General features: G+C 25.6%; 10 protein-coding genes across 10 annotated transcripts; 4 read left to right on the forward strand and 6 right to left on the reverse strand.

The window, feature by feature from the left end:
• Nucleotides 1-7: 7 nt before the first annotated feature.
• Nucleotides 8-496, forward strand: AAJ76_2100026403 (60s ribosomal protein l13; the record flags this gene model as incomplete). The annotated part of the gene is made up of 1 exon (XM_024474572.1): nt 8-496. The coding sequence occupies one exon, from the start codon at nt 8-10 to the stop codon at nt 494-496; it is 489 nt and encodes a 162-aa protein (XP_024331186.1).
• A 134-nt stretch (nt 497-630) lies between these two features.
• Nucleotides 631-1,068, reverse strand: AAJ76_2100027463 (ubiquitin ligase skp1-like protein; the record flags this gene model as incomplete). Its single annotated transcript, XM_024474573.1, has 1 exon — nt 631-1,068. One exon carries the CDS (start codon nt 1,066-1,068, stop codon nt 631-633), a length of 438 nt encoding a protein of 145 aa, XP_024331187.1.
• A 205-nt stretch (nt 1,069-1,273) lies between these two features.
• Nucleotides 1,274-2,923, forward strand: AAJ76_2100027669 (phenylalanyl-trna synthetase subunit beta; the record flags this gene model as incomplete). The annotated part of the gene is made up of 1 exon (XM_024474574.1): nt 1,274-2,923. One exon carries the CDS (start codon nt 1,274-1,276, stop codon nt 2,921-2,923), a length of 1,650 nt encoding a protein of 549 aa, XP_024331188.1.
• A 1,135-nt stretch (nt 2,924-4,058) lies between these two features.
• Nucleotides 4,059-8,876, reverse strand: AAJ76_2100035271 (dna-directed rna polymerase ii largest subunit; the record flags this gene model as incomplete). Its single annotated transcript, XM_024474576.1, has 1 exon — nt 4,059-8,876. The coding sequence occupies one exon, from the start codon at nt 8,874-8,876 to the stop codon at nt 4,059-4,061; it is 4,818 nt and encodes a 1,605-aa protein (XP_024331189.1).
• A 445-nt stretch (nt 8,877-9,321) lies between these two features.
• Nucleotides 9,322-11,574, reverse strand: AAJ76_2100037969 (vesicle coat complex protein sec21 gamma subunit; the record flags this gene model as incomplete). Its single annotated transcript, XM_024474577.1, has 1 exon — nt 9,322-11,574. The coding sequence occupies one exon, from the start codon at nt 11,572-11,574 to the stop codon at nt 9,322-9,324; it is 2,253 nt and encodes a 750-aa protein (XP_024331190.1).
• Nucleotides 11,575-12,107: 533 nt separating this feature from the next.
• AAJ76_2100039300 (hypothetical protein) lies at nt 12,108-12,905 on the reverse strand (the record flags this gene model as incomplete). Its single annotated transcript, XM_024474578.1, has 1 exon — nt 12,108-12,905. One exon carries the CDS (start codon nt 12,903-12,905, stop codon nt 12,108-12,110), a length of 798 nt encoding a protein of 265 aa, XP_024331191.1.
• A 604-nt stretch (nt 12,906-13,509) lies between these two features.
• On the forward strand, nt 13,510-14,880 carry AAJ76_2100039905 (nucleotide-sugar transporter; the record flags this gene model as incomplete). The annotated part of the gene is made up of 1 exon (XM_024474579.1): nt 13,510-14,880. One exon carries the CDS (start codon nt 13,510-13,512, stop codon nt 14,878-14,880), a length of 1,371 nt encoding a protein of 456 aa, XP_024331192.1.
• A 261-nt stretch (nt 14,881-15,141) lies between these two features.
• On the forward strand, nt 15,142-15,657 carry AAJ76_2100041537 (chromobox protein; the record flags this gene model as incomplete). Its single annotated transcript, XM_024474580.1, has 1 exon — nt 15,142-15,657. One exon carries the CDS (start codon nt 15,142-15,144, stop codon nt 15,655-15,657), a length of 516 nt encoding a protein of 171 aa, XP_024331193.1.
• Nucleotides 15,658-15,877: 220 nt separating this feature from the next.
• On the reverse strand, nt 15,878-16,165 carry AAJ76_2100042560 (hypothetical protein; the record flags this gene model as incomplete). Its single annotated transcript, XM_024474581.1, has 1 exon — nt 15,878-16,165. The coding sequence occupies one exon, from the start codon at nt 16,163-16,165 to the stop codon at nt 15,878-15,880; it is 288 nt and encodes a 95-aa protein (XP_024331194.1).
• Nucleotides 16,166-16,755: 590 nt separating this feature from the next.
• Nucleotides 16,756-17,568, reverse strand: AAJ76_2100043963 (glucose na cotransporter-like protein; the record flags this gene model as incomplete). Its single annotated transcript, XM_024474582.1, has 1 exon — nt 16,756-17,568. The coding sequence occupies one exon, from the start codon at nt 17,566-17,568 to the stop codon at nt 16,756-16,758; it is 813 nt and encodes a 270-aa protein (XP_024331195.1).
• Nucleotides 17,569-17,811: the final 243 nt, after the last annotated feature.

Consider the following 17,811-nt stretch of genomic DNA (forward strand, 5'->3'; position numbering starts at 1 on the left):
GCCCCACATGAAAAACAATCACATTCTACCAAATAATCACAGGAATGCTATGAAAAGGGTAAAAGAGTGGCATAATCAGCCTAGTAGAGCATTAAGAAGGGCTAAGAATAGGAAAATGAAAGCCAAAGCTTTATATCCTGCACCACTAAAAAAACTGTGTCCTATTGTAAGGTGTCCTACAATTAGATACAATAAAAAGCAGAGATTAGGTAAAGGGTTTACTCCCGAAGAATTAAAAGAGGCAGGTATTGAAGTAAATTATGCTAGAAAAATAGGAATAAGAGTTGATACTAGAAGAAGGAATATGAATAAAGAAACACTAGATCTTAACTCACAGAGAGTAAAGGAATATCTCAGTAAATTAACTATTTTTAAGAATGGAAAAGAAGCCAAGGAGAGTGGAGTTAAACAGCATAAAGGAATTATTATGCCTGTTATTAGGAATAAGCCACAGGTGGAACTTATTGAAAAGAGTGCTATTGAATCTTATGAATAAATAAAAGTTTATTTATAAAATAATGTTGTTAGTTATACATTAAAATTGTAAATAATTTATTAGCCGCTATTGGCTCTACGCTATAATTATTTAGCATTTTTAAACACTCTTTAACACTTACAATATTCATTTATTTATTGTTCATCAGAAGATAACCATTCAAAATCCTTATTATTTAAAACTTCCTCATCTCCAAACTGTTTCTTTAATATTTGTACATTCTTATTTCTTAATTTCCCTGCTATTAATTTACAACACACTTCTAAACAATAATAATATTCTAAATAAGAACAGGCATTAGATAAATCTATTAACTTATTACAATCGTAAGATCTAAAAAAATCTAAATCAGATTGTTTAAATTTAAGATCATAAGCACTGTATTCGGTGGATAAAGTGCATGTATCTATTTTCATAAATTTATAAATAATATCTAATCCGTCATGATTTATAAGTAAAGGAACTGGTTCAAGTAATATTGTGTGATTACAAATGGATTCTAACAATTTAGACTTAGAGAGATATTTATTATCAAATGTAAAAATAATATCATCAAATGTTTTAACAAGCATTTAAGGGTTATGAATGTAAACTTTATGAAATAAAATTTTAAAAATTTCATTACGTACAAGCTTAAGAGAAGCAAAAAAATAATAATTACTGTATTTAAATAAAACATTAAACTTTTAATTTCTTTATTAACTGTGTATGTATACCATTAAACTCTTTCTAGTTAACTGTAGAATATTTTACTTTTAAATATTTTTTATCCCTAAAATGCCGACAATTTCAGTTAAAAAACGAGAAATCGAAAAACTTCTTGGTAAATCGTATGACTCGGAAACATTTTCTGATATTTTATTTAATTACGGATTAGAAATTGATGAATGTATCGAAGAAAGTGATGATATTACTTATAAAATAGAAATACCTGCTAATCGTTATGATTTATTATGTGCCGAGGGTTTAAATTACGCACTACAGTCTTATTTATTTGAAAAGGTATTCGAGGATATTAATTTACAATCCAGTGAATACACCATTTTTAAACAACATTTTGGTAATCGGTCTTGTGTGGCGGCTGCTATAATAAAAAATTATAAATTTGATAAATATTCTTATGACAGTTTTATATCTTACCAGGAAAAGTTATGTGGCAATCTTGGTAGAAATAGATCATTAGTGTCTATGGGGACACACGATCTAGATACAATTTCATGGCCAGTGACTTACAAATCAATAAAAAAAACGGAATTAAAATTCGCACCGTTAAATTGCACCAAAGAAATAAACGACTTGGAAATGCATTTTAAAGACGATAAAAATATCGGGAAATATTTACAATACGTTGATAATGATAACTATATAGTATTTATGGATGCTAAAGGTCATATATTAAGTGTACCTCCGGTTATAAATAGTAATAGAACTAAAATATCTGTTAATACTACAAATATTCTGGTAGAAGTTACAGGTACAAATACTTATAAAGTTAATACATGTTTAAAAATGATATTAAGTGCATTTAGGACCGATAACATGTGTCAGGTCAATATAATTAGTGATAAGCAAGAAATACTTGAAATTAAAGATAAATCGTATTTATTGTCGATAGATGAAGTTTATAAAGAGCTAAATATTAATATATCTGTGATAGATTTATCAGATTTATTAATTAAAATGATGTATAAAACTAATATTATTGACGATAAACACCTAAATGTTACTGTACCATCTGTAAGACAGGATGTACTTCATAAAGCAGATCTTATAGAAGATATTGCTATATGTTACGGATTTAATAACATTAATATGGTTATGCCCGATATTAATACTATTGGCAGTGAAAATAGAATAAATAAGTTTAGTGATAAATTAAGATTGGAAATGTGTATGTTGGGATTTACAGAAGTTTATACTATGGTGCTAGTATCTAAAAGTGATAATATATTCGGAGATAATAGTGCGGTTGTATCTAATTATAAATCACTGGAATGTGAAGCGGTGCGAAGTTCTCTTTATCCAGGGCTAATGAAGGCTGTATCTAGTAATTTACACTGTAAAATACCTATAAAGATCTTTGAAGTAGGGGATGTGGTGTTTTTAGATAGTGAAAGTGACGTGGGTGCTAGAAATAGAAGATATTTATCTTGTTTATACGTTGGTAATAAAAGTCATTTAGAGGATGTACAAGGACCTATGACTGTGATTTTAGAAAAATGTGGTATCAAAGACTATAAGTTTGAGAGGATGGATGATGAAAAAAAATATTTGAAAAATCAGAGTGCTGTTTTAAAAATAAACGATAAAATTTTTGGAAGTATTGGTGTCTGTAACGGAGATGTTTTGAACAAGTATAAGATACCTTATTCAGGATCTATGTTTGAATTGGATATAGAAAGTATTTTTGATACATTTTTTAATTAAAAGTTATATTGATATTTATATAGATATTATTTTGAATTAAAAATTTACTTTAGTATAAAAATTGTTTATTGAATTGGGAAATTTTTTAATTTGATATTAAATAGGTTTATTAACCTATAAAATTTTTAAAATAAAAATTGATTTATTAACTTAAAAATGTTTAAAATAAAAATTGGTTTATTAACTTTAAAAATTGTTTTATTATATAAAAAAGTTATATCGATTTGATATAAAACTGCTTTTTAAAATAAAAAATAATATTAGTTTAATATAAAAATTTTTTTATTGGATTTAAAAGTTATATCGATTTGATATAAAGTTGTTATATTTAATAAAAAATTATATCGATTTTATACAAAATTTTTTAATAAATTTAAAAGCGATATTAGTTTGATATAAAATTATTTTATTGAACTAGAAAGTAATATTTATATTAAACTTAAGGTTATATTAATATTGATATAAAAATTGTTTTGAACAAAAGAATCACATCTATTGAAAAAATTGTTTTATTGAACAAAAAGTCAAATCAATTTAATATAATTTTTTTTATTAGATAAAAAGTTATATCGATTTGATAAATAAATCAAAAAAGTATATTAATTTGATATAAAGTGTTTTATTGAATTAAAAAATGATAATTCTACATTAAATTTTATACTGCCATAAAGCATTATAGTACATTTAAAATTCCACTAACTTATATATGTACTTGTGCCTTGTAATGGAAAGAACAAGATATTCTAAATATGCACATTCACAACACCTATTCAATAAAAAGAATGTAAATTTCTATAAAGTGATACAACTTTTATTTATTCGAAAAATAAACCTTATAATAAATATATATGTAGCATATTTATATAAAAAATTCTTTTTTTCATATTTGCTAAGATATTGTAAATGAAAATAATTCATAGTTATTTTAGTGGGACGTTTCATTTTTTAAATTTTTAAATATTTCTTTGATTGCTTATTATTACTTCAAAAACAAATTTGAACAAAAAAAAAGCTTTCAATTTTAGTAAAAAAAAATTTTTTAATATTAGACCAATTCTTGCAGAAAATACCAACCCGGTACGTAAAAAGGCTAAGAGCGACAATAAAATTTTTTGTCAAAAAAAGTTAAAAACATTTAATTTTCATGTCGACGTTTTCTTTCATTTTTTTTATCCTTATCTTTTTTATATCCTGTTGGACTGTAAGACGGAGACGTTGGACTGTAAGACGGCGATGTTGGACTGTAAGACGGAGAAGTTGGACTGTAAGACGGAGAAGTTGGACTGTAAGACGGAGAAGTTGGACTGTAAGACGGAGAAGTTGGACTGTAAGATGGCGATGTTGGACTATAAGACGGCGATGTTGGACTATAAGACGGCGATGTTGGACTATAAGACGGCGATGTTGGACTATAAGACGGCGATGTTGGACTGTAAGAAGGGGATGTCGGACTGTAAGAAGGCGAGGTTGGACTGTAAGATGGAGATGTTGGACTGTAAGAAGGGGACGTTGGACTGTAAGAAGGGGATGTTGGACTGTAAGAAGGGGACGTTGGACTGTAAGATGGCGATGTCGGACTGTAAGATGGAGATGCAGAACCGTAAGATGGACTACCTACAGAAAATAAAGATAATTTAGGCGAATATTTACTTTCCTCCGCTAAATATGCTGGACTCCAATTTCCACTACTAATACTTTGACTTTCAGATACAGGACTATAAATAAATGGTGTATCAACATCTTCATAATTGTAATCAGGTTTAGACAAAGGAATGGCAAATTCTAATTTACTAACATCAAGTAAAATATCACCTATACCTGTGCCCAGGGGGGCTAGTTGTCCCATCATTATATTTTCAGTAATTCCTTTAGTAACATTATTTTCTGCTGCATAAGCAGCATCAAGTAAAATATCTACTGTTTCTTCAAATGAAGCTCTTTTTAATGCTCCAAATCCCACTTTATTAACACCATGTCTTGTAATTCCTGTTAAATATCCTTTCATAGTCATAACATCTGCCAATAAACTTATGTGTCTGTGATTAACATAACTTCCATTTCCATCGATAACTAATGTTAATTCTTGTAAGATTGTCTCACGTGCTGCTTCTATTCCTAAAACTTCTACTATTTCATTTATATCATTAGATGTTACTAAATGACCACAAATATCAGGATGTGACATTATTTCTCGAAGACACACACCATCGGTTTGTAAAAACCAATTTTTTTGTTCTTTATCTTCAGTTATATAAACTTTTTTTATTTTATTGTATCCAGTAATTTTTAAATTAATTACTTTATTATAATACACATTATAAATGTCAATATTGTTATCTTCTGGTGTAATACATCTAAATCTAATAATAAGCTTTCTAGCATTTTCATCGGATGAAATAATATGAAATTTTTTAGGAAAAGCTTTATGTACACACGCAATCAAATCATCCATTTTTAATCCTCTACTTACTAATTTAGAACGATCTACGATTATTCTAATAATATATTTAGGCATTTGTAAAAAATCTAGATTTTCATCTGGAAAATCAAAATAACTTTTTACAAAATCCTTATCTTCTTCTATAAGTGTATCTTCTACCACAGGATCATAAAAAATTTCACTAAATTCGCATATACTTTTTATGTCTGAATATTCAATATCTCCTTGTATTTTCTTTGCCATTTCCAATGTTTTATTATATGGCTCTTGTAAATAAATCTTCATGCAAGGTGTCTTTATATTCTTAGCTACATTAATAATTTCTTTAAGTCTTGGAACACCCATTGTAATATTTGCAGATACACCAGCCAAATGGAATGTATTAAGAGTCATTTGAGTAGCAGGTTCCCCTACTGATTGTGCTGCAAGAGTTCCTACCATTTCACTTGGTGCAATGATAGATTTATTAACTTTACGTTTTATTTCATCAATAATCCATTTAAAGGCTTCTAATGATAATTTATATTCATTAAGTATCCTTTTTACAGACAAGTTAATTTTTACTAACAATTTTAGTAATAAATTTCTGTTAAATAAACTTTCTGAAAGTTTTTGTAATGAACTTAAAATGTAATACGGAGATATATCCCCTTTTTCACAATTAAATTTAAAAATGGCAGTATCTATTATTCTTTTAAAATTACAAGGACTTGCTATATTTTGATTTTCATATTTTAAAGCATTTTTATAAAGCCAATCATATTCGTCATATAAAACTTTCTGTAATTCTAAATCTGTTACAAGAAGTTTATAAATTTGTTCTGTTACATTTTCTTTTTTTATGGCATAATTTTCATCCGCAAACATGTCAACAAAATGAAGATCTTTAAAATTCGTAAGTTTAATTTTTTGCATTTCAAGATAAGTAGCATCAAAACCATCTTCTCCATATTCATATTGATAAATAAAACCATTTGCTCCTCTTACTGATCTATCAAGACCAACAGTTGCATCTTCCATAGCTTTAACAAGTCTTCTTTGAATATAACCTGTTTCTGCAGTTTTTATAGCTGTGTCAATTAACCCTTCTCTACCACCCATTGCATGAAAATAAAATTCTTCTGGTGCTAATCCTTTAACATAACTATTTTCTACAAATCCTCTACTTTTACCAGAATAATCTCCTTTAGAAAAGTGTGGCAATGATCTGTAATTAAATCCAAATGGTATTCTTTTACCTTCTACATTTTGCTGACCTAGACATGCAGTGACTTGTGAAATATTAATAAAAGATCCTTTAGATCCTGCAAGTACCATAGTCCTCATATTATTACAGAAATTTAATGATTTAGAAGCAGAAGTTCCAGAAATATCTCTGGGTTTATTTAAAATGTAATTTACTTGACTTTCAAAACTTTCTTTCATAGACATACCAGGAAGTCTTTCTAATTTATTTCTCTGTGCTCTTTCAATAAGTTTTTCTACTTGATATTTAGCATTTTCTATAGAACTTTGTACTTGTACCATAGTTTCCTTATTAGCTATTGCATCTCCTATTCCAATACTAAATGCATTAATAAATGTTATAAATTTATTCATAATTTTTTGTGTATCATCAAAAAAAGAAGTAATTCTTTTGTGACTAAAATCATTAGCAATAATATGAATTAATCCTCCTTGTGTAGTACCAACTGACTTTTTGTCTATAATACCACTTAAAAGTTCTCCATTACGAATAATTACTACTGTATCTTTTAAATTTTCAAGATCATTTTCATCGTGTTCATTAGACACAGCTGAATATACAATATTCGGTAAAATATAACTAAAGATTTGCTTTCCTGTCCATAATTTCTTAGGATAAGAAATTGTTGGATAATTTAATAAATCCATAATAGAAGTTTTATGCATATCTTCATTATTAAAATTTTCATATTTGCTTAAGTTTATGGAATAAAGTAATTGCATTGTTTCTCTTTTATCAAAAAAAGTATCTCTAAGTGTAAAAAGCCTTAGACTGGTTAAAGAATCCTGTACAATACCCATTACAGGTCTGTTTGATTGAGGACTTAGAACTTGTTTACTAACCAAACACAATTCTTCTAATTCTGCTTTAGTATTGTAACTCTGTGGCATATGAAGATTCATTTCGTCTCCATCGAAATCCGCATTATACGGTGACGTACAACTTAAATTTAATCTAAAAGTTTTACCTTCCATAACTCGAACGAAATGTCCCATCATTGACATTTTATGTAATGAAGGTTGTCTATTAAAAAGTACTACATCCCCATTTTGCATGTGTCTCTCAACAATGTACCCTTCTTCTAATTTTATATCCCCCCTGTTAAAATTTAGATCTATTCGCTGACCATCTGATCGTATTACGTAATTCGCACCAGGATATTCATTTGGTCCATTGGATACCAACCGAGTTAATCTTTCAATATTGTAAGGTGTAATAGTCTCTGGAAAAGTGTGTATTTTTGCAATTTCTAATGGCACACCAACTTCTTCTAAAGAAATATTTGCATCTGGTGTAATTACAGATCTAGCACTAAAATCTACTCTTTTTCCCATTAAATTTCCTCTAACACGACCTTCTTTACCTTTTAATCTAGCACTAATGGATTTTATTGGTCTTCCACTTTTTTGTAAAGCTTGTGGTTGTCCACTTAAATCATTATCAATCATAGTAGCAATATGAAATTGTAATAACTGTTCATAATCTCTTATCACATGACCTGGTGCTCCTTCTAATTCATATTTTTTTAAATACGTGTTAGCTTTAACTATATCAGCCAATTTATGTGTCAAATCATCTTCTGCTCTAAGCATCCCTTCCATAACAATAGATGGTCTAACTGATGGTGGAGGAACAAGAAGTACGGTTATAACAAGCCAATCCGGTTTACTATATTTTGTATCAAATCCTAAATATGTTGAATCTTCATCAGAAATTTTCTTTAAAATATTATGCACCCTTTCACCATTTAAAATAACTTTTCCATCACTGTCTTCTTCACCTTTCATAAAGGCAACAAGTCCCATTCCTTCTTTTTTTATAACAGGCTGTTTATTTCCACATCCTGAAAAACCTGCCTCGGTTAATTCTCCCTCACAAACACTTTTCGTTTTACAGGAATTCCACACAAAATTTAAATCCTTTTTTGGGTGTTTTTTATCAATTTTTATTTTAGAACAATAATAACAAACACATTCTAAAATTTTTTTGATCTTAGACATGTATCCAACATGAAACATAGGCTTTGTAAGTTCAATATGTCCAAAGTGTCCAGGACAAGAAAAATTATCTTTCTCGCATGATGAACATAAAAATGCACGTTCAGTGGTACCCATTTTTAAATCTATTAAACCACCAGGTTTGGGGAACCCATTCTCCATGGTCTCTGGGTGTATTACCTGTACAACACTAGCCTTTCTAATTTCTTCTGGAGAAAATAACCCAAACTGGATTGATGTTATTCTTTTTTTTACAATTTCGTCAAACATTTATGGGTTATTTTTTTAGAAAAAAATAAATAGTTTGAAACAAAATGTTTATAAAATTACTAAAAAGGATATTTATGTTTAAAGAGAACAGTTTTTATTTCCTTGCTGTATTATCATTAGATTTTATGTTTTTTAATAAATCTAACATTTCTATATTACACATTTGTTTCTATATTAGACATTTGTTTCTATATTACACATTTGTTTCTGTATTACACATTTGTTTCTATATTACACATTTGTTTCTGTATTACACATTTGTATAATATTTAATTAACCTTAACAAGGTTTAAACAAGTAACTATTACTAAATTTTTCTTTTACAAAAAATTAAACTATTTCTAAATTTGCCTTTTAAAAAAAAAATTAATCAATAGCTTTAAATGTAATCACACATTTAAAGCTATTTATAAGTAATTTATAAAATTATTTAAAAGTAAATTTTTTATTCAAAATATTTTAAAAGTCTTTCTAATAACTCATCACTGTCATTCCATATCTCAATATTACACCTACAAACTTTATCAAATTCAATAGTACAATCAATAAAACATCCTAAATTATTATATTCTCCACAAAATTGAAGATGATTACAATTATTAAAATTATTCTGCGAATATATTTTTAAATTAATCAAATCTAAAATCTTTTTACTTCCTCCTGCCAAATCAGTCTTTAAAGTAATCTTAATTGATCCACTGTACTGTCCTTTTTCTTTTTCAATATTCTTCATTAAATCAAAAATAGTAATTTGATAAGGTAACAAAGACATAGATTCACTTTCTGCTTCAGAATAATCATCTACCATGCATATTTCATAATCAAGAGTTCCATATACTGTCAAATCTGGTTCAGAATCGATATCTAATTCTAATGTAATAGATTGAGATGGCTTTAGGTGATTAAAAGGCAATGGTGTAATTTTATTTTTTATTTTAACTCCTAATACACCATTTTTTATTTCAATATCTTCATATTTATTTTCAATCGTATATTCTAATACAATCTTATTTTCTGTTATTTTTTTAACTAATTTAACATTAATTTCATCATTTTCTTTAGAAAGATAAAGTTCTCTGCATTCCTTAACTTGATGTACAACTTTCTTTTCATCATTATCTACAAATGTAAAAGATTTTAAATATGTTTCAACTTTAGGTTGTAAATCACCAAGTGAAGACATTTCAAAATCTTCCGCTGAATGAATATTATTTTTTAGATTGTTAATATAAAATGTATTAATAATTTCATCTTCATTATCTTCAAAAATACTTTCACTAATTTCCATTTTATCTGATAAATTATAAATGCATTGTAAAGCTGCACTTTTTATTTTTTCATCTTCTAAAATTAATCGGTTATAAACGTGTAATAAATATTTTTTACTATTTTTCGATTTATAAATTTCATGACTCATAATTCCTAATATTTCTGAACTCACTTCGTGATATTCACTATCTTCTAAATAACATACATAAATATCTAAAACAGTATCTAATAATTCAATATTCTTAGTAAGCTTTTTTAGTAAATTTACAATAAAAAGTTTAAAATTTAAATTTCCTTTTTCTAAAAAGCATTTTCTGGTGAAATCTAAAAATATATCTAATTTCCTACTATTCTTAGTTGTAAGAATGTATAAAGCATTTAATCCAACAATTTTGTAATTATCATCCATTTCTGCCATAAATTCTGGTAAATATTTTACTAATCTGTCAATAGTCTCTTCAGTGCCAGTTTTTAACAAAGTACTAATTGCTAACATTGACAGGCTTTTGCTAGTATCTTGTAATAGCTCTTCTATTTCTTTATTTAAAATTTCAATTTTTCTAGGAAAAGACGTAGATAACTTTGATAAAATTTTTATACTAGCAAATTTTTCATAAAAATTTCCGTTTTTAAGAAAACTTCTTAATCCTTGACAAATCATTGAAATATAAGAAATGGAGTATTCCTCTTTAATCATTGACATTTGTTTACACGCCTCAAAAAAGACATACGTATCACTAATTCTTAAATTTAAGAAATTTTTAAAAAGTTCAAACTTTTTAAATTTTGTCGCTAATCTTACACTTAAAATTCCTGCCTCATTTTTATGACTGAATATATTTCTTAAAGATCCTTTATCATTATTTCCTAAAATTTTATTACTAAGATTCAAAAGATTTAATGAATGATATCCATAAATGTCATCTGTAATATTTAGAGTCTTAAAAAGATCTTTAACTTTAGAACAATTTTTATCCAATAAAAATAAACAAACAATTACAGCAGAATTAATCAAATTCTGATCATTACTTAAAAAAGCTTCTTTAAGCATTTTTGTAAAATCATTAATCATTTCCTCTGGAATTATGCAAAATAAACTTTTTATAATTTTATGTTTAATCTTTGATTGAGAATAATCTTTAACAATGATATTTATTCCTATAAATCCCTGATCTGTATATTTTGACACCTCTACAAGTGTACTATAAACAACTTGTTTTAAGTATAATTCCTTACTTTGAAAAGATTTCAATAAAAGGATTAATATGCTGTTTAAGGTATCCTTATTCATTTCTTTTGTATTTAAAAAATAAAGAAAAGAGTTAATAGATTTTATACAATTTCTAGTTATTAAAGAAGTTCCGTTGAATTTTTCTGAAATGTCTTGTAAAATAGCATTTTCTGAATTTTTTATAAAAAAGTTATGCATTCAATTATGGGTAAACAAATTTTATAAATAAAGGTTTGTTGGAAAAAAATGGTAAAATACAAACAAAGTGTTTAAAATTTATTTATAACTCAAAAAAATTATAAAAGCATTTTAAAAGAATTTATAATAAAGAAGCATTCTTAAAGAATTTACAATAAACAAGCATTTTAAAGAATTTATGTCACCAGTGACTGTAAATGACCCAATAATATGCCTTAAAGTAAAACATAAGGATATGAAACTAAACTCTAAAACACAACAGGTTTCAGAGTAAAACTAAAGCTATATAAAGAACATTTAGTTGATAAATAATGTAAATAAGAAATCCAAGTCTTTTTTTAACAATCCATTACCTTTAGGGAATAAAGATGTTGCAATTTATAATAAAAAGTGTTGTAAATCATAATTATATTACAATAATAATATTACATCTTATTTATAATTAAGATTAAATATTAAATTTTATAATAATTAAAGTTAAGGATCAAATTTATACTATTCTAATAACCTTAACACAATATTTAAAAATTAAACTATTTATTAAACAAAAAATTAAAAATTACAAATCTCGGATCATTAATTTTTTTATAATATTCTTCTTTGTGTTCATTTCCTAATCCCTTAATATTTTCTAACCTACCATTTACTATCTCCATTTTAAGTTCATTCTTATCAGATCTTACAATTAGAATATTTATTTTATAATTTTCATTTTTAGTGTAAATTTCTACATTAAAAAGTTTTAATATTTTCTGTGCCATTTTTTTATAAAATTCATATAAATCTTCAATATATTTTTCATATTGGATAACAGATAACCGTCTTGTTCTACTCATTAACTTCTCCCTATATACCTCCAATTCATCATAATTATAATTAATCTTTTTTTCTAATTCTTTTTTTAGATCACTTATTTTATTTAAAGTGTTTTCAATAGCTTGACTTACATTTTTATATTTCATATTTAAAGTTTCATATTCATTGTAAAGATCTCCTTGTTTTGTCAATTCATCTAATTCTAATTTTTTTTTATTTATTTTTTCCTGTAAATGTTTTACATTATTTTTTTCATGCTCTGTTTCATTTTCAATGTTAAAAAATTTAGTCGAAATATCAAAAATAAATTTATCACATTCCTTTCCTTTATCTTTTATTTCTACTAATTTTTCTTTACTTTGTTTTAATAAATCATTACTATCATTAATCATATTAGTATTCATATTATTAAGAAAGTATAATTTTGATAATCTTTCTTGTATTCCAAATTTGTAATTCTTAAAATAATCTTTGATGTGAATCATATCATGTTCTATTGTTTCATATTCTTCCATGTAAGGATATAAAAAATTAAATAATGTTATAGAACATTATTCAATTATTTATAAAAGATGTGAGAAGAATTCTTATTTTACAGATCAAAGAATTGTACATGACGACAAAAATAAAAGTAGAATATTTTCAGTTTAAGAAATTTGCTTTTTTTATAATAAAAAAAATTACTGTTAAATAATGCATTGATAAAAAAATAGTAATTAAAATAAAAAAAATTATTTATTAATTCTTATTGGAGAAAAGTCAGTTTATCAGATTTATAATAAGCACATAACAATTTTTTCAGATTATATTATACATGAATAAAGATTTTTTTTAGTTTTTATTTAGAGCAATTACAAAAACAGTGTATTATTCTTTTTTTAACAGAAGGATAATAGAATAATTTATTGTCACATTTAAGTAAATATGTTTTGTAACTATTTTAATTATTGACATGTTTTACTTTTTTATAAATTAAGTTTTTTTTCTTTTATGTTTTCGCTTCCGTTACACATACGAATTAATTTTATGTGCGCTTTACATTGCTTTCCTCTTCCATAAATCATAAAAAATTTATCTAAATAATTTTATAAACAAATTGTAAATAAACAATAAACAAAAATGTATACATTTTTATTAATTAATTTTGTAACATCCTTACCCACACCTTGTACAAATGATAAAGACTGTTTTAATAAGTCCCGACCAGATATACATACATCTTACTGTGTAAATAATATTTGTTCTAAGCTTCTTCCACCAGGTGAACACTGTACAATGCCACAACAATGCGCATCGTATTCATTTTACGGACCTATAGCATGTTCAGCAGAGTGTAAAATAGAGAATGAATGCATGATATCGCGATTAATAGAATCAACTTATTGTTGTTTACCTATTCCCGAAAATAAAAGATGTAATCCGAATAGACCAAGCCATTTAACAGGATGTGAAATAAAACAGTCTTGCATCTCTAGAAATAATCATTATGTTTGTAGTTACAACTCTTCAAACTCTATTTGGCTTATAGGAGCCTTTCTTAGTGTATTAGGGAATATTTTAATTAATACTGGTGTTAATATACAAAAATTATCATATGTTAAGTCTTACTTTACATTTCGCAGTGTTAGTTTAAGTACATTTAATATAGGTATGTTAATATATCTAATAGGTAAAATATCAGGATATTTATCTTATATCTTTGGTGATCAATCATTACTTGCAGCACTAAGTGCTACAGGCCTTGTATCAAATTCGATACTAGCTCCGCTTATTAACGGTGAGATATTTACATATAAAGATTTACTAGCTATAATCTTTGTTTTTACCGGTACATCACTAATAATATTTAATACTAAGGTGTCTCATAAGTCATATTCACTATGTGAATTACTTAAGTTGTACAAGAAGCCTTCAATTATTTTATACTTTTTTACTATTTTTTTTTTAATTATTTTTTTATATTGTTTTATACGCTACGTAGAAACTAATAGTAGCTTTAGAGAAGATCATTCAGTAATTTTTATGAGTGATACTATTTGGTTTGATGATGATTGTTTTACTATAAAATATTTAATGGTTTTAATGTACATATTTCTCAGTTCGTTTATAGCTTCATTCACTACACTCAGCATTAAATCACTGGCAGAAATAATTGATAAAACAATATCCGGTGAAAATCAGTTTAAATATTTTATTACGTATGTGTTTATTATAGGACTTTGTACATGCACTTTCGGACAGATTTACTGGTTGAATCAGGCATTAAAAAGATATGATGCTTTATTAGTAGTACCAGTATTTCATATTACATGGACAATACTTAGTGTTATAACGGCAGGAATATATTTTCAAGAATTTGAACACTACGACTGGATTCAATTTAAATATTTTTTTATAGGATTACTAATTATTTTTATTGGATCATTATTTTTAAGTACTAGAATAATTAATAAGAATAGTTTAAACAGTAAAGAAGAACATATTGATTAATAAAAATTTATAAACAAGTTAAATACACGTATATTTGATTAATAATTTTTTTATGTTGATTTACAATTTTTATTTCATTATTTTTAGACAAATACAATTTAAGGAATATTTTTTAAAAATTTAAACAATAATAAGAATATGTCACAAAAAGTGTAAAAGTTTATAAATAACGCTTTATATGAACTAACTAAATTGGATTTATTTGACATTTAAATAAAATTTTTATTTAGGACCTTAAATATTTTTTACCCCCGACTTTCAATGCCAAAAAAACAAAAAGTGAATAAAGTAAATGAGGATACATTTGCTGTAGAAAAAATACTAGACAGAAAAATAATAAAAGGTATTCCTTGGTATTTAATCAAATGGGAAGGATATTCTGATTCTGATAATACATGGGAACCTAGGGAAAATATTAATGCTGATGAATTGATTGAGGATTTTGAATCAAAAATTCCATTAAAAAGAAAGAGAACTAGAACAACTAAGTTGACAGAAAATAAAAGTGATTTTATAGCACCTGGTAAGACCATTCAAGAAAGAGTTACTTCAATTTTAGATAGTTTACAGGAGTATTACGATCTTAATTTAGAGTCTATAATATTTAAAGTTTGTGATCTTAAAATAGAAAATAATATTATTAAAACAGCAGTTGTACAATACACAGATAAATCAATGCAAGAAATACCTTATTTTATAGTAAAAAAAGAAGTGCCTAAGAAGCTATTTGAATATTATGAAGAAGCATTTAATAAATTTACACATAAAAATTCATAATAAAAAAATATTGTATTCTTATTTTACAAAATTAATGTGTTATGACCTATGTTTATATAGTGCAGAAATATTTTTTCTATTTCTTTGTTTGACATTTTAATTTATGCAATAGTAAAATTATAAAAATTTTCATTAGTTGTAAAATGTGCTAAAAAACAATTTATTATTATATATTAACATTATTTATAAATTTATCAATAACAATCAATAAGTATAAATACTATTTTAATGATTTGTTCTCGTTTTTACAATGTTCCTCAATTTTATCTAAAAATTTATTAAATTCTATAAATTTATTATAATTTATAATTTCAATATCATGTAGTGGCTGTCGAGCCTCTAAAGATACTATCTTATTTGATGGATTTTTATAATTAGAAATAACTCTTGGTATCACAATATTATTTTTTACTTTTTTGTATTTTCTTTTACTTTTTTTTATTTTCTCTGTTTTCTCCTTTTTTTCAATTCTACAATAATCTGCTACTGGATGTATTTTTTTCTTCATGAAGGGCTTAAAAAATGCTAAATCATATAAGTCATTAAAAAATTTAAAAGGGAGAATTATAAAACAATTAGAGTTGTTTTATAAAGTACAAAATGTATTATATGTTTAATAAATGTTTCTTAAAATAAAAGAATCTATTTTATTTTTAGAATTAGTACTGCTTGTTAAAAATTCCCATAATTAAGGGTTTAATTTTTTAAAATATATAACCTAATTCCAAAAAGTCTGTGTCGTAGCCATTCTAATGGCCATTAAGTTCGCGACATTTGGTTGTTAAAATTATAAATACCGCTGCTCGAAGGAAGGGATAGATCTAGTAAAAAAAGTATTTAATTACGAAAAGTCAGTATTTTAATAACAAAAATAAAATAATTTTTTTTTCTACGTTACTTAACTTAACATTATTACAAAAAAACATTTCTTTACATTGATATGTTTATTATCTAATACAAAAAATTGTTACAATCTAATATAAAATTTTTATAAAATCAATATAAGTTAATTAATTATTAAAAAATTTTAAAAGTATTATAAACATTTTTAAAAAAATCTATTTAATTCTAATTTATTAAAAAATTGTGTCTTACATTTTAAACATCTAATACTAAACATTCTACCTCATAATCACACACTGATAACCAGAACTTATGAATCATAACCACTGCACAGAAGAGAAATAGACAATGAAAGAATAGGTTATCAATATATTTATCACTTAATACTGCTATAAATGTAGAATTAATAAACATACATGCACATGATAGTAGAAAGAATATTAATGATATTAATATTGTACCATATGCCCATATTTCTCCTCTTATTTTATTAAGCTTTCTAAATTGTATGACATAATACGAATATCCAAATATAAAATTCAATATAAAACAAATTAAAAAAATAGGAAGTGAAATCTTGCAAAATAGACCAAAGAACACGACTATTGTACTAAAAAATCCATATATCGCTGTTGATAAATATAAAATAGATGTACTTTGTATACCCCACTTACCCACAAACATATCTTGTGTAAAAGAGCCTACCAATAAAGAAAAGACACACATGGTAGACACAACTGATTGAATAGTCGTAAGAATAAAGTGGATTTTTTCAATTTGATCTTTTAAAGATACTAAGACTAACATAAGAAAATTAGATAGAGCGTATAAATAGTAGAAGAACTTCATCTCTGATCTACCAATTGTAGAACACATCTTCTTTACATGTTCTACCATCCAATATATCATGCCTATATTTGAAAGAGTTAGACCCAAAAAAGTAGGTGAATAAATTTTAAGATTTCCTATCATTTCGTATCTACTAGAGCATCTACAGACACTGTCACTAATGTATTTACACATAGGGAGATCTATCTCTGAACAGATGTAATTTGTAATAATAGTCATGGACAAACAAAGAAATTTTTTATAAACAATAAATTGTTAGTAAACAATTATAAATTAATTAACATATGTGTTTTTATTACTTTCATTAAACATGTCTGTTTATTGCAAATTCCTTTATATAGACATTTGTACTTGATTGTTTCATATCAAGCACAACTATCTGAATGTCAAACCTAAGCAAATCAAACCTTTCTATTGGCTCATCCTACTTACAACAATATGTTATACACTTCTAAGAATAGT

Source organism: Vairimorpha ceranae, assembly GCF_000988165.1.
Source record: "Vairimorpha ceranae strain PA08 1199 chromosome Unknown NODE_21, whole genome shotgun sequence".
Taxonomy (NCBI): domain Eukaryota; kingdom Fungi; phylum Microsporidia; family Nosematidae; genus Vairimorpha; species Vairimorpha ceranae.